This window comes from Nestor notabilis, unplaced genomic scaffold (assembly GCF_000696875.1).
Source record: "Nestor notabilis isolate BGI_N333 unplaced genomic scaffold, ASM69687v1 scaffold4362, whole genome shotgun sequence".
Classification (NCBI taxonomy): Eukaryota; Metazoa; Chordata; class Aves; order Psittaciformes; family Psittacidae; genus Nestor; species Nestor notabilis.
The window spans coordinates 57,425-81,231 of NW_009917733.1; the positions used below are offsets into that span (position 1 = coordinate 57,425).

The following is a 23,807-nucleotide window of genomic DNA, read 5'->3' on the forward strand; positions in this document are numbered from 1 at the left end:
ATAGAGCATTTGTATTAAAATGCTAAATAAGAGTTATTTGAGGGTAAATACTGTGAAGCATGCTTAAGAGTTACATGATATTTTTAAACTGATTATGAGACTTGTGGAGTTTTGCATGGGTTACAGAAGTGTTGGAAACTCTTCATTCCCATGGATCCAGACTCCTGAGACTTAACCACAGAAACTTGGAATGTAGCAGGTACACGCTGCAGCTATGAAGGGGAAGGCTTATGGTTGGAGGTGTCAGGGAGTACATGCCCTCAGATAGCTTAGCAAGTTATAGCCTGATATGTTAATGTTTGAAAAGGTTCACCTGGACCTCAGTGAATTGTTTTTCTGGGTACAGGTGGCTTACATTGTGGAGGTGGAATCTCATCTGTTTGTACCAGCCACCCAGGTGTACTGAGCTCCACTGGCTTGGCTGTGTTCACTTAATACAACTAGTTTGTTACCTGACTGAAGTGAAGGGGAATACTGTATGGGCTAGAAAACAGACCAACATAATACTGCTGAGATACTAGTGTGCTCAGTTCACTTAGACCTGAATTTTTGTAGTTGAGCTTTTTTTGAGAATTGCAGACATCCCTTCAGCAAGCTTTTCTTTCTCGTCAAGGATTTGCCTTCATAAATGCAGGCAATCAGACCCTTCTGAATTCAGGGTTTGGTTTGATTTTGCTTTTTTTCCTGCAAACCTTGTGTGAGCAAGAAAGGAAGAGGTTTGGTTCCTTGCCTATTCCCTTGCAAAAGAAACAGGATGATACCTATTTTAGTAGCTCCTGTCTCCTTGTCATAGGCATCTGCCTTAGTCTAACCTCCCAAGATTTAGTTTACTGGTTTTTTTCCCTTCTTTATAAGACATGATAATACAAAACCTGCAACAGATTGGTTTGGGGAGGGATATTCAGGTGTATTGTCCTTACTGTTTTGAAAACGTCTTCATCGTCCCTTACGAATTTTCTCCTTGGTAATTACAAGCAGGATTTCCTCTGAAAGAAACACAAATCTAAAAAGGTAAAAAAGGTAGCATTATACTCTTCTCTGGCAGATAACATGTCATCATGATTCAGCCAAAGATCCCATTTTCTTTTTTCCACCCACACATCCAAGACAAAATGGGTAACTGGATGCCAGCTTCTTACAAAGATCATCCAGCTACCAGCGTACAAGCAAGAGCATTTAACTTTAGAAAAAGATAGAGGGGAAAACAGAAACTTTCTTGTAAAATCTGTGTAGAAGGAGATCCTATCATGAAATGTTCTGTTATTAGTTGTATTCTTAAGGCAGAGCAGTTTTTTTACTGGTAAAGACAAAGACAACTTTTCTTAACATTTTTAGGTCAAGTCATAAATCGAAATAATAACTGGATTTTTATTTTTATTTTTTCAAACTTCCAGAATGAAAGTAGGTTGTAAACTTTATCACCAAAGATTATTAGGCTTCAAGGAACTTGGCAAAAATTTTGCTGAATCTCTGTAGTTTGGATTTAAATTAAGGTTGGATTTATTTGAGAGATACTATAGCTTAGTGGTATGCTGTTATAGGGGTTGGTACAGGGAACATTCTAAAAGAAATGTCAAGCAGGTGGACAGAATAGTTTATTAAAAGGTGCTTTTTGACCTTTAAATTTCATTAAATGAAATAATTCAGATTATCAGATTATGAACTACGTGAGCCAAACAAGATGTTTCCAAAAGCAATAGAGAAGAATAATTCTCATGAAAGGAATTTAGTATTTCCTTCTGTTCTCGAGAATGCCGTAATATGACTCAGTAGTTGTTCATAAAACTTTGAAAGTATATGATAGGGTTCCCTTCCTAGAAAAGTGCCGGCATATATGGTATCAATCAATATGGAAGAGAATTGCCATCTTACGGGGACTGAGATCATGGCAACACTGAAATGATCATCAAGTTGCATTCATTGTTGTTGTTGGCTGATCTCATTTTTAATCTGCCGAGTCTGAGTTCAGTAGTAGCAGCATAAGGTCTTGATAGAACTCTAAGGTAGGCCCTTGAAGAAGCCCTTCTGGCAGCTGGCTTAGTCTTTTGCCATAATTTGGTGGTATCTTCCCTGTTGTGTACATGAGCAGCAATCTTCCCTCTCTCTCAAGGCAGTGCACTCAAATGGTCATACAATTTTCATCCTGACTAACAATTTCCAAGAACTGCAGCTTTTACAAATGGCTATAAAAAGGGAGTATGTAATGCTTCAAAATTTTTTCTGAGTAGTGTCAACTTAATTTCTTGTCTTGCTTTATTTTGTGTGTGATTTTGGTGAGTGTGGCTGACATGAAAAGAATTCTTTCAGAAATACCTCCTAAATGAAAAAGGAGGGGAAAAAAAGAACTTTTTAAAAATCATAGATTTTTAACTAGAAGTCACAAAAAGCAGTTTATATCTTGCCAAAATACCAGTTGAGTGACAAAAGCAATGATCAGCTTCAAAGGGGTCACTGTAGCCCTGTTGATTTTAAGTGCTTTCAACAGAACTCCTAATTGCTCCCTTTTCCTGGTATGGTTCTCATTTCAGCCAGGTAGATAAATATTAGATGCCATCCTGCTTCCCTTGTTTGTCTCTCTTTTTTTTTTTTTTTTTTTTTTTCCTCAATAATAGGCATTCTTTCCTATTTAAAGACTCTGTTCCTAAGGAAATAAATGTAATTACACTGCTGAGATGTTCAAAGAGCTCTCCAAGTTATCATTATTTTTCAGAAAATGCATTGCCTTTCTTGTCCTTGTCATCGACTATTGAAAGAAACGTGGCTGTTGCCATGCCACTGTTGCCAAGTGGTTATAATGATGCATATAAATCTGAAAGTATTAACACTTTAAAAATCAATTAACAGTCCATCAGATCAGGAAAGTTTGTATACTGTGGCCAGGAAATTACTATACCAACTATCAAAATATCTGGTTACTCTCTGTAGAGTTGGCTTTTCGGCCCTGTCCACTGTGGTGTTTTACTAGAAGTGTCTTGCCTTGGAATTGGCAAGCAAGGTTAGAAGAGAGGGAGAGGAAAATAGGCTTAGTCTCTTCTCTGAAGAGCTAAGGTTCATCCATGTTAAAGCAATTGAATTAATTTGGTTCTGGATAAGTACTGCTTTTTATGTGCTAGAATATATATCATTATCATCTACAGTTGTTCTTGCCTACTTATTCTTGGAATATCACCTACTGTGATTTGAGTAAACAAAAGCTGTGCAGTTAGCCTCTTGATTGTAAGTTTTGCCTCTAATCAGCTATGTAAATCAGGAAATCCCTCTAAAGTTTTTTATGCTAACATAGTTCTTCATTATTATTATTTTTTTAGGGGAGTCAAGAGGTTAGGAAACACAGAAGGAAATTTTCTAACCTTTCTGACTTTCATTAACAGTTTTCAAACCTGAGGAGCTGCGCCAGGCTCTCATGCCTACCCTCGAAGCTTTGTACCGGCAGGACCCAGAGTCTCTACCTTTTCGACAGCCTGTGGATCCCCAGCTTTTAGGGATTCCGGTGAGTTGGCATTAGAAAAACATAAAATGTTTGTGTGTTTTGTCTTTGCTCATGTAAACGTTTTGTCTTTTCTGTTCAAAATATTGTGAACAGTTGACATCTTAAAAACAAAGGGTTTTGTGTGTGTTTGAAGGATTACTTCGACATCGTGAAGAATCCCATGGATCTTTCAACCATTAAACGTAAATTGGATACTGGGCAGTACCAAGAGCCCTGGCAGTATGTGGACGATGTTTGGCTGATGTTTAACAACGCCTGGCTCTACAATCGCAAGACTTCCAGGGTCTACAAGTTTTGCACTAAACTTGCGGAGGTGTTTGAACAAGAAATTGATCCTGTTATGCAATCACTTGGCTACTGTTGTGGGCGCAAGGTATGTATTCCATGGATGGAGTTGTATCCTTCCAAAGAACTTAGCTTGATTAATCAGATGAAACATGAGCTTTGTAGACTCTTTAAAAAAAAAAATTGAAGTACTGAATGAAAGGTTTGCTAAAAGTTTGGCTTTATTATAAACATGCTAAGAGCTAAAAAAGGTAGGCAGCATCCTTCTTGCTGCTGTTGTATTATTATTGTTGTAATTTTCTCCCTTGGAGAACACATTTTTTGGTCACTGGTGATACTAAAATGCTTCGCTTGTTTCCCATGTCTGTTGCAATGAAGTAGGAGGTTAGAGGGTCAGCTGTTCAGCTTACATAGTTAATAATTGTAATTAAGAGAGCTGTGCTAATGCATTTACAATAGTTTGGAAGAGTGTGATAAGCAAAATGTGTTATGATGTCCATAAGCATCAGGTTTGTCTAATAGATACTTGATTAATATAAGATTACATTTTAAAGCTGCTTTTCTCACTGTTGTTTTGCAGTATGAGTTTTCTCCACAGACGTTGTGCTGCTATGGCAAGCAGCTGTGTACTATTCCTCGTGATGCTGCCTACTACAGTTACCAGAATAGGTAAGTCCTTGACTTCCTGGCCCTCCCACCCCACCCTCCCATTCAGGAAGTGAGATCCTTTGAGTTCTCTGCACATACGGAGGAGAAGGATTATTAACTTTCTTTCCTTTATCAGCTCAGTCAAGAAAAAGTTACTTATATATCTTTGCATGCTGCCCTTTTGCAGGTGACCCTTTAGTTTCCTGTACTTCAGCTTGCTACTCACTGTACTTAAGTACTTCCTTTTAGTTAGGATGCACCACATAAGTGGAAGTGGAGTTGTCCATGTTTCCTACAAAATGAGTAGCAGGGCCTGCTGGAGGTAAAAGGGCAGAATTGCACAAAGGCACTGAGAAATCATGTTACCTTGTTCTAGGAGAAATGTAAAAAAGTACACAGGTTTGTGCTTGTCAGAGTAGTGTCCGAATTTGCAAAGTAAGGGATACAGTGGTTGATTGCAAGACTTACATTCTCTCTTGCTAGTTAGTACTTAATTCTATTTAAGTTAGCTTTAAATTAGCATTGAAAACTACTCAGAGACTCCTGAGAAGCTGTGACAACAATAGTCTTATTTCTTAATTAGTATTAGGATTCGGTATTTGTATGATTATTAAATAATTGTACATTATAAGACTAATTTTCCACTTAATGCTTAAATCAACAGTGCTGTAATAACAAAGTAAACTTAGAACTTGGCTTTGGTTTTGATTTCCTAGATAATGTTTCCCCTTCCCAAATGCAAACTATAAATGGGCTGACACACAAACTTCCTTTTCCCTGTTTAAAACAAAGTTATGAATTACTTTCCATAGGCTTGGCAGTCTGTAAGTTTTGCCAACTTTGAAGTGCACAGCAGGCTGTTGTCTAACTGAAGTTAAAGAACTGATTTGTTCAGTCAGTGCTTGCATTTCTTCTCTCTTACGGAAATCCCTGTATCACCAAACATGCTATAAGATGGTGCAAGACTGTTGTGTACCACCTAGCTGAAGCAGTACAGTGTAGGAGATGAAAACGGGTCATCTTAAATTGCATGCTGGGTCTTAGCTGGCCTTTGTGAGGCAGATGCTATTGACATGGAGGAATGTAAATTCATGAGCTCTCACAAAACATTTTATACAGACACTGTGAACTCTTAAAATAGTTAGTCTGGACACAAAGCAATTAAAATGCATTTAAAGAGATAGCACTCAATACTGGAAGTGGGGGGAAAATAACCCTTAAATACCAACTCTAAGTGGTAGAATTTCGAATACTTTTCATGTTATGCACCCAGGTAGTGCTGTACTTGAAAAGCAGCTTTAGGAATAATTGAAGGGGTCATTTTTAATTCCCACCCCCCACCTCAGTTATACTTTTCCTATTTAAGTTAGTGTTAAATCATTTGGATTACTGAGTCGAAAGCAGCTTTAGTTGCTTGCAAGAAATACAGGTTTGATGGGGCAGTGGGCTCCTCTGGACTCAGGGATGCAATATTTCAGTTTCCTACCTGGTATAAATGTGATAGTCCATTTACACTGAGTTTAGTCTAAAAGGGTAGTAATAAAAAGGAGGGGATTTGTTTAAGTGTCAGTAGGCCAGCAGCAGAACAGAAGTAGGTATAGATTTCTGTTGATCCAGATGTGAGGAAGGGTTGGGTTTGGGGATTTGGGATGGATTTGAGTTGGGGTGTTACGAGGTTTTTTCTTTCAGGCCAACTAAATCAAGCGATAAATTGGGGGGGTTGGGTTGGGTTTTTTAAGAAAATATTTCTGAAGCTCAGTCACCATATTTTTAAGTGTGCATTTGGACTGTCAGAACATAGAAAGCCCTTATTCATCAGATGTATTGCCGTAAAAGAGCCAAAGGAACTGTTTCCTGTGATAGCGATCTTCAAATCTTAGATTTTTCATAACCACGTAGCACAGTAGTGAAAAACACATTCTGTGCTTCCAATAGATCTTTAACTGGTCAAATGTGTTTGACTTTTTCCATTTGCAGAACAGACAAAATGGGGTGTACCACATACCTAAATTACAACTAGTAGGCACCATTGAATAAATTAACTCTGGCACTACAGTTCAGTAATTAAAAGTTAATTATTTGGTGTAGAACTGTTGGGCTTCCATAATAAAACAGAAGTTTAGGTTAAGTGTTCAGAAAATACACTTCATATGTGACTCTCCAGTTGAGAAAACTGATCGGTATTTCATATCAGTACTAACATCCAATTACTAATTTAGAATTTCCTTTGAATGCACTTAATTACATTTGGAAATTCACCTCTTAATGCAGAGATTGATCATTTTCTGGACTTCGGTATTGAACCATACTGTTACTCTTTGATAAATGGGAATCAGTCATCTGAACAGTCTGCATTTGAAAAGCTTTTCATTTTTGATGTGTTGCAATAAGTACATTCTTTGGATTTTCTGTGACACTTATACCTAGAATACTGTATGCTTTCTCTGGGGTTTGCTGAATATTTCTAGTGACATGCAAAAGTCAGCCTCCATTTCTGAGGGTGCATATTCATAATAAGTTATAGCTATTGTTTCACCTTGGTTGTTTTATGGACAGATGTTCATGATCTTTAGGTGACTCATTTTCACTGTATTTCAATTTTTATTTCCTCATTTTAATATCATACATTAAGGCTTGACGCTTGCAGGTGCTAAGGCTTCCATTCTGCAGGATCTGGAATCCTGTGATCCCCTCTGGATCTGGAGCGCATGCTTAACACACTGCCAAACCAAAGCCCTCATCCCCACAAGACTGAGCTTGCTGCAGCATGAACAGAGGGCAAAATACCTGTGCTGGTGAAGCTAGTTAGAGTTCTGTGGTGTAACTTAAATACAGTATCGAAGGCAGCCTCATTGCTCAAGTTTCGTGAGTGCCTTAAAAGCCCATAAATTGTTCTGAAAATGGATCAGAATTAACCTTTTCTGGGATTGTTTAAATGTAGGAAAGTACTAACAGGAGCCTTGACCATGGATTTTTCTGGTGTTTGGGTGGGTCCCTTCTGTGTTTCAGTCCTTCCCAGTCTGACTTTTAAAAGGAGCAACCTGTTAGTAAGGAAAATAATTTGGTTTTTAATTGAAGAAAAATATAAAAAGGCGCATTATAGAAAATAAAGGACATAGTGTGTAAAAGGATATAAAATTCTGAACTTGTAATGTTTAGGGTTTGGGGTGAGGTTTTTTCTAATTATTAAACAATACTGTATCCATTTAGGGGTATGAGGTGAGTGAAGTTAGTGTAAACAAGATGTGCGATGTCGATATCCAGTCCTGAAATTATCTTGTAGTATTGCTCTGTAACAACCATGATACATTTATTATTACAAATGATTACAAATTAATGGAATACTACTTTATTTTCCTCCTCACCTTGTTCTATTGCACTGTCAGCTCCAAAAGGCTTGGTTTTCCCTGAGAGGGTGATGTGTTTAGTCCTGGTCAAGCTGACCCAAAAGTCACTTGCAGATTAACCTGTGGCAGGCTGGCAAGCAGCCCTCTGGGCAGGGAGCAGAGCATTTTAGCTCATGTGTTTGCTATTAAAGTTGCAGCTGCCCAGCTGGTAAGATGATTTCATGGGTATTTCAGTATGGGCTGTATTAACTAGAATAAAATACACCTTTTTTCCTCTTCGTATCAGCCCCACAGCAGTAGGAGCATTCAGTGTGCTGCTGCATTTAAGTGGTTCTTGGCTAGCAGAGTAGCTCTTCGAGCCTGAGCCAGCTGGCAGAGTTTGCAGAAGTTTTCAGGCTCTTGTAAATTATGCTGTGGTAACACAGACCTGGCTCCAGCCTGGGGAGGACACAGATTGCTCTGCAGAGTGTCTTTCCCCAGTGCATCAGGCGCTGCTGGAGGACCCACTTCCACTTGCTGCACTGTGTCTCACAAGGGTTTAGAAACACTTAGTGGTGACGTGATGGCCCATGTGTGTCACAGGAGGCAGTTCCATACATCTCAATAAGTGCCTGTAAATGGCTTCCATGTCTCCAGGAAAGCACAGCCTTGGAGTTCTTTACCTGGATTCCAGTAGTTTAACTGTATGAGTATGTGTTTGAAGGGGCAAGCTGCCTTATTTATTAATCTCCATCCCTTAAGTTGTTGGTTCATTGTGACATTGAGTCTTGTTTGATGCTTTTTATACTTACCATTCTTACAGTTCTAGTGTTTGAGTACTAAAACTGCGTTTTACTGTGCTGCCGTTGCTGCTTATACTCTCTCACTCTTGATCCTCCATAAAGCTCTTTTATTTTAGCGATCCTTTGTGGCCTTCCTGCATTTTACAGCTCTGGCCTCTCTTTGTTACCTTTGTTCATGTGTGAATTCATACCCTTTCCAAACATTTAGCCTCCTTTGTTTTATTTTATTTTTAATGACCCTGACAACTTTGGTTCCAGTTCATCTGAAACAAACACACCCAAAAACCCCCACCAAAATCCATGTAACTTTGATTTTATTTCTTTTTTTCAAATGCAGATTGTATTTTCATAGAGTTGTATTCCAATTTACTCAGCTTGGTTTGTTAAACTGCAGCATTGGTTTTGCTGAGTATAACTTGGATTGGCTCTTGGTCTGGTGACCAAAAATTATACCTAGCCTCATTCAATTTGTAAAACTTAATTCCACATCTTTAATGTACCCTGATAAATGTATGTATGTACAATATTTAATGTTGTTCACATATATACATATATTGCACCTATATAGATAAATGGCTGGAAACTCTGACCCACAATTGCATTTCTGTTGAATGTTTGTCTAGAGTATGGATTTGGTTTCATTTATATTAAAGAATATTAGTTGAGCAATTGGTCACATTTAATCTTACAGTCAAATAACTTTTGAATTTAAGATTTTTATAGACTTTTTTTCAGCTTTTACAGTTCTTACTGACAATCAGTAAATGCTTTCAGCATATTTTCTGATCACTTAAATCTGTAATAAATGTGTTCTTAAAGCTTTTTGACAGGCTGCTTTTTTACCGAAAGGAAACTCGGGTCAGTCGCAAGCCTGTAATCAAAGAGCATTTTTTCCTAAGTAATGCAAATCAAATCCAAATTCTTAAATTTGAAGCCCATACGAATGTAGCACGTGGTAGCTACTTTATTAATCCTCCCCAAATTTTGAATCTGACACCCAACGACTTGTTAGTAATGTATAAAATGAGACCGAATGCTAATCTGTGCTTTGCCTTGGCTTTCTGCTCTGTGTTGTCTTGGTGTTTGCGTCTTACCTCTTATGTCTGTGCTGTTTGTTCCCTCCCCTGTTCTCTAATCCTGCCCTCCCCTCCCCTCTGTTCCTCCTCATTGTCCACACTGACCCATCAATCAACCAACAACGCCCCCCCTTTCGTCGTGGTGATCTGCCCTGCTCTGGTTGGTGGCTCCGTGCTTGGGTGGCTGTATGTTGTGCTGGACCAGTTCACCCAAATATGGCCTTCTTGCTGACAGGTATCACTTCTGTGAGAAGTGTTTCACTGAAATTCAGGGGGAGAATGTCACCCTGGGTGATGACCCTTCCCAGCCTCAAACGTAAGTTGCTTCCTTTCTTCTGCATGCCACATTTTTAAATAGGAGGGATGATGTCTAGTCCTGATGTGATAGTAAAACACCATGGCCAGTGGTGGTGTTCATGGGGAAATGTCTACTTTCTTACTAATAGGAGGTTTTGCCCACCAATGTTGCTTGTGTCCAGTTGTGCTACTCAAGAGCTGCCCATAGGCTGATTGCAGGGAGTAGCAGATGTTAGATAATGTGGTTGGAGTGGGGTGAATGGAAGCTATGTAAATAAATATCACTAATCCATTACCTTTTCAAATTAAAGACTTCAGCTAATCCTGATGTCTCACCTTTTAAAATACAGCTTTTGTTTATGAAACCAAAGGCTTGTCTTTAACCTCACCAGAAAATAAGATGCTCTTAGATCTGAGGAATACAAGCTGTTTTGGAAAGTGTCTGCTTTACTGACGATAGCTTCCCCTGTTTTTTATGATCTTAAATTTATGTGTATACTGGGGTATCTCTTATTTTGCTTTTAAGTTACACAGAAAGTGAAATGGGAAAATTACTTTCTGTAGCTTATAATGAACTGAATTGCTTTCCCTGAATAGAAAACAAATACTGATACACTTTCTTCAGACTTGAGGTTTGCTCATTTGCTGCATTTCAGAAAAGCATGATGTTGTCTTGGCCTCTGATACAAAGGTACTACTGAATTTTCATATTAACTCTTTGTCTCCAGAACCATCTCTAAGGATCAGTTTGAAAAGAAGAAAAATGATACACTAGATCCAGAGCCGTAAGTACCAGGCCATTGTTTTTCTTAAGTTAATCTTGCCCTTTAGCCAGCACATCAGAAATCAGGCAGTGAATAAAAAAGCCTTAATTTTTCCCTGCATCTGTGCCCAAACAGGCTGCAAAATCTTTCTCTGGAGTTCATAGCACAACATGTGAACGTGATGTGTAGTATTGATATGCAAGGAGAAAACATGAGCCTGCTTTAATGGCAGTTTCTAGTTCTGTTTATCTGGATAATTCCTAAGGTGTGTTCTGCAGGGAACTGCACAACTGGCTGAAAATGGCCCTGTGTCATACAGAGCCTTTCACACCAAGCCCTGAAGACATGGGCAAATTCGGCATTTTCCTCTTCTGTTTAGCTAGACTTCACTGGAGTGCTTAACCCACTGAAAGAGATATTGTCCTCCCTTGTTCTTGTTCCCCTCAGGAAGTTTGGTCAAAGCTGAGTTGGATATTCCTTCAGTAGCAGTGTGCTACTTTTCCTACTGTCCTTAACTAGCTGAAGCAACATTTTATCTTAATACTCCTTTGTTCCCTGGCAGTTTGATAACACAATACATTTTGATTCCTTTTCTTATCCTTGCAAATACTAAATAGAGCTCCGTCCATAGGCTTTTAAAGGTAGACTGCAGAGATAGACCCCGATGCATTTGGCTTCATCAGTAGTATTGCAGTCTTGACTTGGAAAAGCTCTAACGTTTTTTCCCATCCAAAAAAAAAGAATTTTGACATGCTATTTTCACAAAAAAAAAAAAAAAACAAAAAAAAAACAACCACCACCAAAACCGAACTACAGCAGACCCATGCAGGCAAGAACAAGCTAATATATTTTCTCTTGGCACAGTGATTCACAAATGACTAGTTTTTACATCTACAGTAAGTTGAATGGCTGTTTAGTCAGCTTATGGTTGTTGTTATAGCTGAAAATTAAATCTGTGGAGGTACTGTTAAGTAGAATTGTGAAGCTAGAAAAACTCAGAGCTCTGCTTAGGGAAGGATAGAAAAGATCCAGAAAAAGTTATGTGTGGCAGCCCATTTCACATTTTTAAACCAGTACATTTTACAATTTTATTTTTATATACATATATAATATGCACATAAGATTGATAGATGTATATCTGAAACTATTCTAATGAGCAGTTTTTTAAATTGACACATATGTTGAGCCTGCTGAAGTTGATTCAGTTCTTAGCAAAAGGTTGGAAAGTCCTTCTTTCTTGGTGAATTCTGGGAAGTCACTTGCCTATCAACTAAAGTGATTGTCTGCTGTTTTTTCTTCTCAGGTTTGTTGACTGCAAAGAGTGTGGTCGGAAGATGCACCAGATTTGTGTATTGCATTATGATATTATTTGGCCTTCAGGGTAAGATGTTTGTTGGTGTTTTTTACCCTTTGTATAATAATCAGTGTAGTTTATACAACCAAGACTTTCTGCCTTTGCTCTTTCATGTGCAGTCACTGCCTTCTAAGAGCTGAGTACAAACGGATAAAGTGTTTCTAAATGCATTTTTTTTGGTGGTTGGGGTCTCATTTCAGTATATTCAGATGAAAATTGAATGAAACCAACTTGTTCGTGTATGCAGGTTTCTGTGGTTTCTTTCTAAATTATTAAACAATGGAAGCTGGTTGGAGATAAGTTTCTATACTGCAGAACACAAATGCAGGTGTAACTGCTTGGCAGAATTAAACCAGCTCATAAAGGCTTTAAGTCCCTCAAAAAAGGAGAGATGGGTTCAAACACTGGGTTTAAGCTGGCCAATATAATGGGTGTATACTAAGGTTTTTGGCAATTTTTTTTTTTTCTCAATAGGTTTGTCTGTGATAATTGCTTGAAGAAAACTGGTAGAACACGCAAAGAAAACAAGTTCAGTGCTAAAAGTGAGTTTGCTATTTCTATTTTTATCTTCAACTTTCATCTTCTCCCTGCCACCCCTAATAGCTTTTTGATTGAGACCTCCTGTTGGCACCATGAACAGTACAGGAATGTTTGCAAATGGGGAGTAGTGTAGCCCAAGGCTTTAGTAGTTGTCAGAATTTTAATCAACGTTTTAAAGACCTGCTCTTTATGTGTTTGTGGTCGGTTTTAATGCTGCTTGAGGTATTTGGTGCCTGTGTTCTTGTTTTTCTAAGATTCAGACAAATTAGGGGAAAACAGAACAAGGGAAACATCCGGCTGTATGCACTTTACTGTATTTAAACATGTTTCCATGTAGTGTTGAAACTGTAGTAAATTACTGTCACCTCTGCCCTTCAAATAACATGTAGTAACAAGTTGTGCTGCATTTCAGGTGTACTGTGGTGATGTCAAGTACTAATGTACTTGAAGAGCTTTTGCTTGTAGAGTGCAACCGTCCACTAGAAGAAGTAACCAATTGTACTGTGTGCCTAGATTTTCTTGGAAGTAACCATTGTCGTAATATTGTTGAAACATGCACTAAAGAGTGTACCAAAAGATGCCGGGTCAAGTTGCCTCCGTCTCCATAGTAATCCTTACATAGGCATTCTTTACATGTATTTAACATCAGGGAACATGATTTGATAACTTTTACTCATGCAGATTTGTGTGACGGGGAAGGAGTAGGAACTAGCATTGAAAATGCCATGTCAGTGCACAGAGAATAAAAATAACGTGAGTGTAGAAACTAAGAGAGTGATTCAGACACTTGAACGACTAGAACTTGCAGTAACTCTTGATTCCTCCCCTGTTCTTCTCTGGTCCTTGGAAATTCTGGGCATTACCTTGTCATACCATGACTTTGCAAGCCTAAATCTTCCAAATTGTAATAAGAGCATGGTTTTGCATTAATAATGTGGAACTTCTTGGTAACTTCGTGTGTGGTTGATTGCATAATAAGAGATCCAAAGGGGGATAATTTGGAGATGATAATGCCGCATGAGGCGTATTAGGTTACAGTAATCAAAACGGTCTCTGGAGTAACCTAACGCATGCAAGATAGTATTGTTTAAAAGACTAAAATTAGCCTCATTAAAGATCGTTTAAGATTGTAAGAGAACATTAATAAAATGATGAAATAAAAATGTAGGTTTAGGCAACTGTTTTAAATAGATGTCTCTTCTATTGTATGCTGGTTGTACAGCATATATTAATGTAAATTATCTTAAATAAGTATGTGATTGCTTGTATGTCTGCAGTTGTTCTGTGGCATTGCTTAAAGTTTGAGTAACCAGCCATTTAGTTCCAGGTGACCATTTTGCTCTTTGGGAATCTGGACAGGGAAATAATGGTGCTTTTTTCCTTTCCACTGATCTCCGTTTCCTTCCCCTTGTTTTCTTTTTCCCTTGAGTCCTGCTGTCAGCTGTTAATCCACTGGTGGGCTCAGCTCTTGAGATCAGTTTTCTTGAACAGTGCTCTAGTGGAAACATAAGAACAGGGAAGGAAAGCTTGCTCTTGTTGTCAAAACCTTGATCTTACTACTGACTTGAAAACAAACATGAGCAACGAAGGTTTGAAACATTAACATGTTTCCTCTCTCCTTCCCTCCCCATAACAACCTTTACTTAATGAATTGCCGTCAATATTTCTATCCTTTCTCAAGCTTGCTGGCACAATTGCTGATAATCAAGATAGCACATCCCTCAGCTGCAAGCTACTGCTCAGCTATTATGGTAACATTCATATTCCTAATGTATATGAAGTCAAATTGGTTATCTTAACTACATCGCAAGTAGATTGCATAAACCTGACTGATAGCATGCCAAATGCAGCGTATAAACCAGCATATAGATAGCTTATGCTGTGAAAATTCATAACCTTTGAAGTATGTTTCTTACCAAGAAAATCTACAAATATTACTTAACCACTAGCTAATGCAGAGACAAAAGATATCCTGACAAGTAAGTCACTCAAAATAGTTTCCCGACAAAAAGTCTCAGTAAGCCAGAAGTCTGATTTTCTTCCTATCTGTCCAATTACTCATGCTATAGCAAGTCTCTGGCCATTGCTACTGCAACAGAACTTTGGTACTCAGTGAGTCTGAAAGTCTTCTGTGCTGTTACCGGTTTGGATGCCTTTTTTCCAAGTTTGCACTGCCATTTTCATTGAGACCTGAGCCTTTATTGGAAGTATGTATGTTAGAGGTATCCAAGAACCAAAATCCAGTTGCTTTCTAAAAGAATTTGCACATTCTAATACATCAAAATATGTGACTTTGGTTCCCTTTGTTACAGTGCATGTAATCTTTGTTCAGCCTCTTTCTTTGTATCTTCTTATCTGGTCTTTTTGTTTGTTTGTTTTTCAAGTCTCAATGCATTGCAGCATAAGGAAGGAAGCAGATATCCTTTGGTTGCTTAGCATTGAAAAGATGGTAAAATGAACATACAACAAGACAGTAGAGTTAACTAAAATGGCTTTCTAAAAATGTACCAACCTATTAGCTGAAATTGAGCTGTTTCTTTTTTATTCTGATTTGTTTTCAGAGAAACCAACAAAATGAAATAATTTCTTCAGAAAGTATTCGGGCTTTTTCTTTAGAATTCTTTGACTTTCCTTTAAAATCAAGCCCCTTTATTATATATGGAAAGCCAAATGTATTATACTGGGCTGGGAAACACTGGGAAAGGCCAGTGTATTGGAATTAGTAAGAGGCATAGTGTAATTTTTACTTTAACATGCCTTTAAGTTTAATTATTGGCTCTCAGGTAAATGATCCTTAGAATGTGTTGTGCTAGTCATAGCCACAGAATCCCATTGGACACAGGGACAGACTAAAAGATGTAAAACAAGATTACCACATTTGACCATTTCTATAAACTGATTGTAAAATTAAATTTTAAATATATAAATCCCGTAGAAAGTGAGGTCTTCCTTCGAGTATATGTGGCATTTTTGCACAGTATTGGAGCCTAAAAAATTTTTTAGGATAGATATACAGCATTCTGTATGCAAGGTTGTAGCCAGGAAGAAGAACCAACAGCCTTCTGTCAGTAGCCAAATAACAACTGAAAAATGAAGCAATGGAGAGCTGAAAATGAATGCATTTTAGTAAAATGAACATCTGTACATTGCACCATCACTTTGTAAAAGATAGCAGATTGACTGTAAAAATGAAATAGAAATACTACTTGGTAAAATAAGTACAGCAGGGTAAGAGAAATAGTCATAAATCTTCAAGTCAAAACAGTGTACTGCTTCTGTTTTCTTAATTTAAACCAAAATCTTCAACTTAATTTCTGTAATTTGTGGATTTATTTGAAATCCATCACATCGTGTAATACTACAAAATCAGCTATTCCTACAAAAACTAATTGTAAATGTAAAAACGGAGAGGGGGATCTGGACAATATGTGGACTTGAACTTTTGAAGACCTCTATTGCTGTGCAAGAACTGTTTTAGCTTTATGTGCAGATTACTGTAACTATTCAATCTAAAAGCTCTCTTGAAAAGAAAAAGCAATGAAATCTCCATTGAAGTCAAAAGGCTTTTCATTTCTGTTGATTTGCTTTGCTTTGCCTGAAAAGGTGTGGCATTGAGCCAGATCTATAAAGTGATGTAATCTCTGTCAAACAGCCAGATAGTGTTTTTGTTAGGAGAAAACATTTGCAGTGTTCATAAAATAAGCCTGCAAATTTAGAAATGCGATGTAAAGCTGCCTTTGTTAGTTCACTCACGAAGTAATTTTCCCACTATAGTGGTTTTAGCTTCCACGATAGGGTGTGAACATTTATGGCTTGGGTAAAAGCATGGATGGGTTTGCTTTTTTAATTTTGGCTGCATAAATAAAAGCATCAAATTTTCATATGGAGGTATAACAAAGGGAAAAAAGCCTGCTTCCATGCAGAGAAGCAACCTGAAAGACCTTACAAGCATGGTAACACCCTGACTTAACAGTGATTTCTCCAGCATTAACATTTCCGTTGTCATGTTCTTCCCCTTGATTTCTAGGGCTGCAGACTACACGTTTAGGAAACCATTTGGAAGACAGAGTAAACAAATTCTTGCGGCGACAGAATCATCCTGAAGCTGGAGAGGTTTTTGTCAGAGTAGTAGCAAGTTCAGATAAGACAGTAGAAGTGAAACCAGGAATGAAATCAAGGTTAGTTCTATTAATTACAATAAATGGGATCTTGATTTTTTTATTATTATACTGACATCTCCCTGCAAAAAATCTCAAAATGGTGCTAATTTGTGCCTTAATCCCTTTGCATGTTTTTGAAATTCAGGCATTTATAAGATAACGAAAGGTGAAAAAAGCAGTATGCAGTAAACTAACTGAGAGGAGGAGACACTTGTATTTCAGCTGTTGGGGTGTAGCAGAGACATCCTGGTTTTGATTATACTATGACTTTGTATTACTAAATCTCGAGAGAGAGTCTGACCATGTTTTGTTTGGCATTACAGAATCCGTAGTTTAGTTTGGAACAGTAGCTGAGATTCTCTTCTTTACTGTTCCTTCATTTTATTGTGTTTTTATAAATACCTTAGCTTTTCAAAGTTTCTTTAAATTTGCCTCATCATAAAGGAAAAACATAAAATGTTTATTCTAGAAAGTATTTTGGCTTTAATTCATGAAGACAGTGTTCACATTACATCACTTCGTCATAATGCATCAGGTTTTCTTCTCTGTACCATGTTTCAAGGCTTGCGGTTTCTGAGGATGCTCTTGTACTCAATGCTTGCCTGTTCGTTCGTATGGTAACTGTATGGAAACTGTCTTGCCATGAGTTTTATAGTAACAGGGCTCCCTGTTTTATACAGCTCTGATCTGACCCTGTTTAACTTCTGCATAAATATTTCTAGTAAGTTAAAAATAAGGTTGAAAAGGATTTCCTCTTTCTGGTTGGACACTGGTTTAATAGCTTTTTGTTGTTGTGGTGGGGTTTTTTTAACTCCTTTTCCTTCCTACCACCCTTCTTCAGATTCGTGGACTCTGGTGAGATGTCGGAGTCTTTCCCGTACCGTACCAAAGCTCTGTTTGCGTTTGAGGAGATAGATGGGGTCGATGTGTGCTTCTTTGGCATGCACGTACAGGAGTATGGCTCAGATTGCCCCCCTCCAAATACAAGGTACTCTTTTATCTCTATACTGGTGGTTCTTGCACAGAGGACATCTTGCTACATTTAGTGGACAAATGTAAATTGTCCACAGTTATCCACAAAACACACAGAAGATGTGTTTCAATTCTGTGGCACAAATAAGTCTTCCTGTATGACTGCAGATGACTTGGAAGAGGAAAACAAATATCACAACAAAAATGTTATAACTTTTTTTATTGTTTTGTATTTAGTTTTGCCTCTCTGTGTATTCTTGCTGTCTTAAAAAATGCTACCCGTCTTTTGCTTTTGAGAACTGTTCATACCATGTTAAGATGCCTAAATACTTGTTAAAATAATACCATTAATTTGTTCAGTCTGGCTGAATACGTATCTAATACAAAAGTCAGTTCTCAGCAGACAAAACAGATGTTCAGCTATACATGATTTTCTGTCATTCTTCTCTCATTCCTACAGGCGTGTGTACATATCATATCTAGATAGTATTCATTTCTTCCGCCCCCGTTGTCTCCGGACTGCAGTTTATCATGAAATCCTCATTGGATATTTGGAGTACGTGAAGAAACTTGGGTAAGTGAGGTCTTTGTAAAGAAAGAAACCATTTTGTATTGTTTTTTTAATTCAGGACACTAAGTAGCTTTTGACTTGGGATGGTCTCTTTTTCCTTCTGCCAGATCTGAGATGTGTGGAACAAATGCCTCTGTGGAGAGACAAATTTGTCTGTGGAGAAATTTGAATTTTATCACTAACATGGTGTTAGGATTCTTAAACTGACAGCATATTGGGGTTTTTATCAGAGGTTCAATTGATGTTTAAGCTTCATTATTGTATCCCAGGCCTTTTCTCGTCTCTTGTATAAATAGAGGTTATTGCCTCAGCATTTGTTACCAAAAAAAAAAAAAAAAAGGAGGAGGTCCAAATTTATATCTCAGTTTGAATTAATTTTAAGATGTTAGAATGGTTAAAACTTCTTCCTTGTGTGTGAAATGCAGGTATGTGACAGGACATATCTGGGCCTGTCCCCCAAGTGAAGGAGATGACTATATTTTTCATTGCCATCCACCTGATCAGAAAATACCCAAACCCAAACGATTGCAAGAATGGTATAAGAAGATGTTGGACAAGGCATTTGCTGAGAGAATCATTCATGACTACAAGGTTTGCTACTGTACTTCCTGAATTAATTTTTATGGGCTTTTGTTTGAAGCTAGCTAATAGAGTTTCGTAATGCATGAAACTGTGGTAGTGTTGAACAAGGAGTTTTATTCTCACCTGGTGCCTCCGTTTTCTTAGATTTTCTGGAGGGTCTGGCTTTCAGACTGAATTCTTTAGGTTTGGTTTCTGCATTAAGAGAACTGTGCCAGAACCTTCCTTTGTGTATTGTCTTCCACTGCAGTCTTCTAGGCAAGGAAGTATTTGGCTTGTTAAGGTTTATACAAGGTTTATCTGCTGATTATTGAGGATCAGGTGGAATACTGGACCCACTAAGTGTAAAATCAAAAAAACTGCTTATATAACAGCTTCTTCACTTGAAGAAAGATTATTTTCATAACTGGAGAATATTGCATGTGTAACCAAGGAAATATGTTCAAGATGGCAAAAGTAGCATTTGCCACTCTTTACATGATAAAATTCACAAGAATTTCTTAATGGTAGTGACTTGCTGGAAAAATTGATGTTTTGATTGCCAGTGACAGTTTCTAAATGTGAGGAGTAGAACAATGTATAGTAAGCTTTGTCATCTGATCTGGCATAGCAAAGAACTAGAAAATCTGTTTGTCTCTGCTAAGGTCATCTTGAAGTTAATCCAGAGAAGAAACTTGGCTTGTGTTGTTTGTGCTCGTTGAACACAATGCACCTTAAAGAACCACCTCCAGAACAACTGTATGAAGTACCTGTTCCTTTTCAGAATACCTTCTCCTCTCGGTGGTCCCCATTCTTTTTGTCCAGGTGGCCCCCAGAGCTTCAGCCAGCCATTAGTGAATGACACAGGCTGCACACAATCCCCCTACCACAACCAGACTTCAATATTTCCCTGTGTAATAGATGTACAGTGCATTTAGCAATTCTTCTGGAGTTACCAGGCTCATTGCACCTATGATGCACAGCCCAGACTCATACATTGAAGTGCTTATGCATTTTTGAATTTGTAAGGGAAAGGGCTGGATGAGACACACTTGCTGTCATTAAAACAGTTCCTGCTCTTGTCTAGTGTAGGAAAAGCCAAGCACTGTAGGCTTCATGCTGAATTGGCAGTTACCAGGGAGGGGGTGGTTAGGTTTTCCAGGGGTAGTGTAGTCTCTCCCATGATGTCAGGAACATGAACCAATCACATGATGGAGGTCCAGGAGAGCCTTGGCAGCTGTCTTTCTAAGATGAAACAGGGAGTGGGCTGTTACCAATACTGCCAGGTGAGGCTTTGAGCAGCACCTAGAAAAGAAAGCCTGTGGGTTGGGCCATGGGCTTTGAGACACAGCTGTTCAGTGGAGCACTGGATCAGGTCTCTGGTTCTCCTCTCTTCTAAGCAGTCTTTATTTATTCTTGGCATTGTGTGGTACGCTTAACAGGACATCTTCAAACAAGCAACTGAGGACAGGCTGACAAGTGCCAAGGAGCTGCCTTACTTTGAAGGTGATTTCTGGCCCAATGTGCTGGAAGAAAGCATTAAGGAGTTGGAGCAGGAAGAGGAAGAAAGGAAAAAGGAAGAAAGTACTGCGGCTAGTGAAACCACAGAGGTGAGTTAACTTTATATGCTATATTTGCTTCTGGCTTACAAAGCTGACAATTAACTCTTTAATAAATCAGAGAATTCACATCCAGTAAGTGAGAAAAGAGGGTCATTCACATCCGATGTTAAATCAGGGTTCCCTTTAACTGCATTTCTGGTTTTCCTCTTAGGTAATAGTATACTGATGAATTGTGACTTTTGTACTTTTACAGAATCAGAAGTTATGTCAGTTCAGTATCTCTGTTCTCAGAAAAATCTTTAAAGCTACTTTTGGATTGCATCATCACTGTACATTTGCTTGCAATTATTTCGTTGTGCTTCCGCTTCACACCTTCATATGTCACTTTCAGTATTTTCATTTTGAAAGATGCTTTATTTTTCAAAGCTGAAATATTTTGCTGTTATTTAAGCAAAGGCAATTGTAGTCGTTGCCTCAGTAGGAGGCTGAAATTTCGAAGTATTTATTGCAAGCTTTGCATCGATGTGAAACATTGATCCTCGTGGTGGTTTTCTTTCACCAGCATTCTCTCTTTGTGCATAACAAAAACAAAACAAAAACTCAACAACGTAGTTTTTCAGGGTCCTGGCCAGAATTTCATTACTCATTTTTATTTCTGTCTTGATTGTAAGTAAATGGTCTTGGCACTTCTGTACTCTCTCCTTTACTTGTGATCTGCAGCAAGGTGTTTTGAAAATAAATATAGTAGGAAAATCTGAAGTCTAGCAGCTTGAGGTGGAACCAAAAGCTTTAACTGGGGAAAAACTACATTCAGCTTAGATGCCATGGCAATTTGCATACAGTATGTATTACATGGGATTGATGTGGAGTGGTAGACCTTAATCCATCAATTTCATTGGGTCAGAAAGTTCCTTCTGTTAAACCTTAGTGGCTCCTGCAAAGCTAATAGAGCTTGTTGCTATGTTCTTTATAGAATCATAAAGTTACTAGTTTTCACCTTGTTCCTTCTAAATGTAACTTCTAATATTGAAATATTCCAATAAACACAGCAGTGTAAAAGTAACTGAAAGAGAAGGCTTGGAATTTGAGTTGCAGTCCTCTTTTGCTAATAGTATCACTTTCAATAAATCATAGTATGCCCTTCCAGAAAAAACAACAGCGGTAAACTTCTACGTCTAAGAGGGGAAAAAAGGTGTTTTGAAAAGCCCAGCACAGCTAACTGTGAAACTGGTACAGGTTGTCTGCCCAAAGTGAGAAGGTGCAGCCTTGACTGTTAACATCCTTATGTTCCCACTTCACACCATTGATGTTGGAATAGCTTTGTACAATTGATCAAATATAAACTCGCTAAAGGTGCAGTAGAAAAAAAAAAACTTACACTGTTACCTAAGTTTCAATCTGTTCTCCCTTTTGGTGTTTAAACTTTCAATTCTATTGGTGCTGTAGAATACTTAGGCAAAGCAGGACATGCCCTAATTCCAGCTTCCAGAGAAGCAGAGGTGGGAACATACAGTAACTCTTTTCTGAATACCTTCAAATCACTTAGAGCTCTGTCTGGTTTTCCATAAAATAGTATAATTTTACTTTCCAAACAGGTTTGGTCAAAAAGTTCATAAAATTAGTTATGGAAAAAACACAGTTGGACAAGCAATTCCTATCTAAGCCTAATTAATGGAATGGAAGGATGGCAACAGTGTATATATATAATTGCTTCAGCTGGAGTATTTTCATGTTCTCTGAATAAATGTGCTTGCAGATAAAGCCTGTGTTTGCTTGTACATAGTGTTCATGAAACCTTCTTGCATGTATATATATATCTCTCAGAGTATTTCAGTAGCCTGTTTTAATATTCTAGCAGTTAGAGAGGGGGTTTTTATTGAGTGGTGAGCTCCCTGCTGAGACCTTGGGTTTTTATTTTTCAAGGACATGAGAAGTCTTAAAGTTATTTCTGTTTCCACGGGTCATCTAAATAGCATCATCTGCTATTTTTTACTCTTTACTTACATCTGGTATTCAGTATATGGTCACTGTGGTCTGTGTTGTTGTAACTTAGACACAAGTGAAGGTTTTGGGGAGTTTGGGCATCTTTTTTTGAGTCTTCAGATTAAGGTATTTTGTTAGTTTCAAATCCTGCATGTTTTGACCTGTGTACTAGCCCTAAATTTGTTCAATACAAATGAACATACATTAAATGAGAGCTCAAGCAAGTATGTGAAACCCCAGATACACAACGAAGCAAAATACTGCACTTCTGGAATTTAAGTTCATTTTATTTGTAACTCAGTTTTCATCAGGTATCTATGAGATCTTGTAAAGCAAGCAGTGGAAGTTGAAGTAACAGTGTTTGATAATGAAAAAAAAAGTATAATAGGAATTATTTAATATATATGCATACTTTAAACATTTGATTATTTTTTTTTAAAGAGTGTTTGAATTTGTCTACCAGTTTGGCTTTTGATTTTTCCTGGAAGATCGGATATATTTAACACAGTATTGCTGATTTGAAGGTATTGGAACAAAGGTCTGTTACTGTCAGCAGAAGTGTTTCACTTTCAGCTACAGTGAATGGGAGAGAGCTCTATATAAAGTGTAACATCTTTCCTCTGCATTTATTGCAGGGAAGCCAGGGTGACAGCAAAAACGCCAAGAAAAAGAACAACAAAAAAACCAACAAGAATAAGAGTAGCATCAGCAGAGCTAACAAGAAGAAACCCAGCATGCCAAATGTGTCCAATGATCTGTCTCAGAAGCTGTATGCCACTATGGAGAAGCATAAAGAGGTACTGTCAAAATACACTGCGTAAAGGGATTATTTTATTCCTGTAAATCCAGGCATGATGATACTCAGAACTGAAAAATCAGAAGGAGTAAAGCTTGTGATTGCACAATAAATATTTGGTTTGTAAGAATATATTGGAAGAGATTAGCTTAAACTAAGTTAATTAGATAACATTTGTAGCATAGCATTGCTGCAGCAGAACATGAGCTTTTTTCTGCAAGATGATCTAACCTCATTGATTTTTCTTTTCCCCTATTTATCTGCAGGTCTTTTTTGTGATTCATTTACATGCTGGGCCTGTAATTAACACTCTGCCTCCCATTGTGGACCCTGATCCATTACTTAGCTGTGATTTGATGGATGGGCGAGATGCCTTCCTCACCTTAGCCAGAGATAAGCACTGGGAGTTCTCCTCACTGCGCCGGTCCAAGTGGTCCACACTCTGCATGCTGGTAGAACTGCATACTCAAGGGCAGGATCGCTTTGTTTATACGTGCAATGAGTGCAAACATCATGTGGAAACAAGGTGGCATTGCACTGTCTGTGAGGTAGGTGGATATCGCCAGAGATTTCTGCTCTCTCTTGCTCTACAGCTGAGCTTAAGGGTTCATAGTGGTTTGGG

At 38.0% G+C, this 23,807-nt stretch overlaps 1 protein-coding gene across 1 annotated transcript in view; it reads left to right on the top strand.

Moving 5' to 3' along the window:
* CREBBP (CREB binding protein) overlaps positions 1-23,807 on the top strand; it is an 80,473-nt gene that overhangs the window by 52,389 nt on the left and 4,277 nt on the right. Inside the window, 14 exon segments of the mRNA XM_010009376.1 lie at positions 3,372-3,490; positions 3,624-3,863; positions 4,356-4,444; positions 9,864-9,944; positions 10,654-10,710; positions 11,993-12,070; positions 12,518-12,585; positions 16,611-16,761; positions 17,585-17,731; positions 18,176-18,289; positions 18,712-18,877; positions 20,287-20,454; positions 23,025-23,186; positions 23,452-23,733. Of these exon segments, the coding sequence (XP_010007678.1) occupies positions 3,372-3,490; positions 3,624-3,863; positions 4,356-4,444; positions 9,864-9,944; positions 10,654-10,710; positions 11,993-12,070; positions 12,518-12,585; positions 16,611-16,761; positions 17,585-17,731; positions 18,176-18,289; positions 18,712-18,877; positions 20,287-20,454; positions 23,025-23,186; positions 23,452-23,733 (1,922 nt within the window).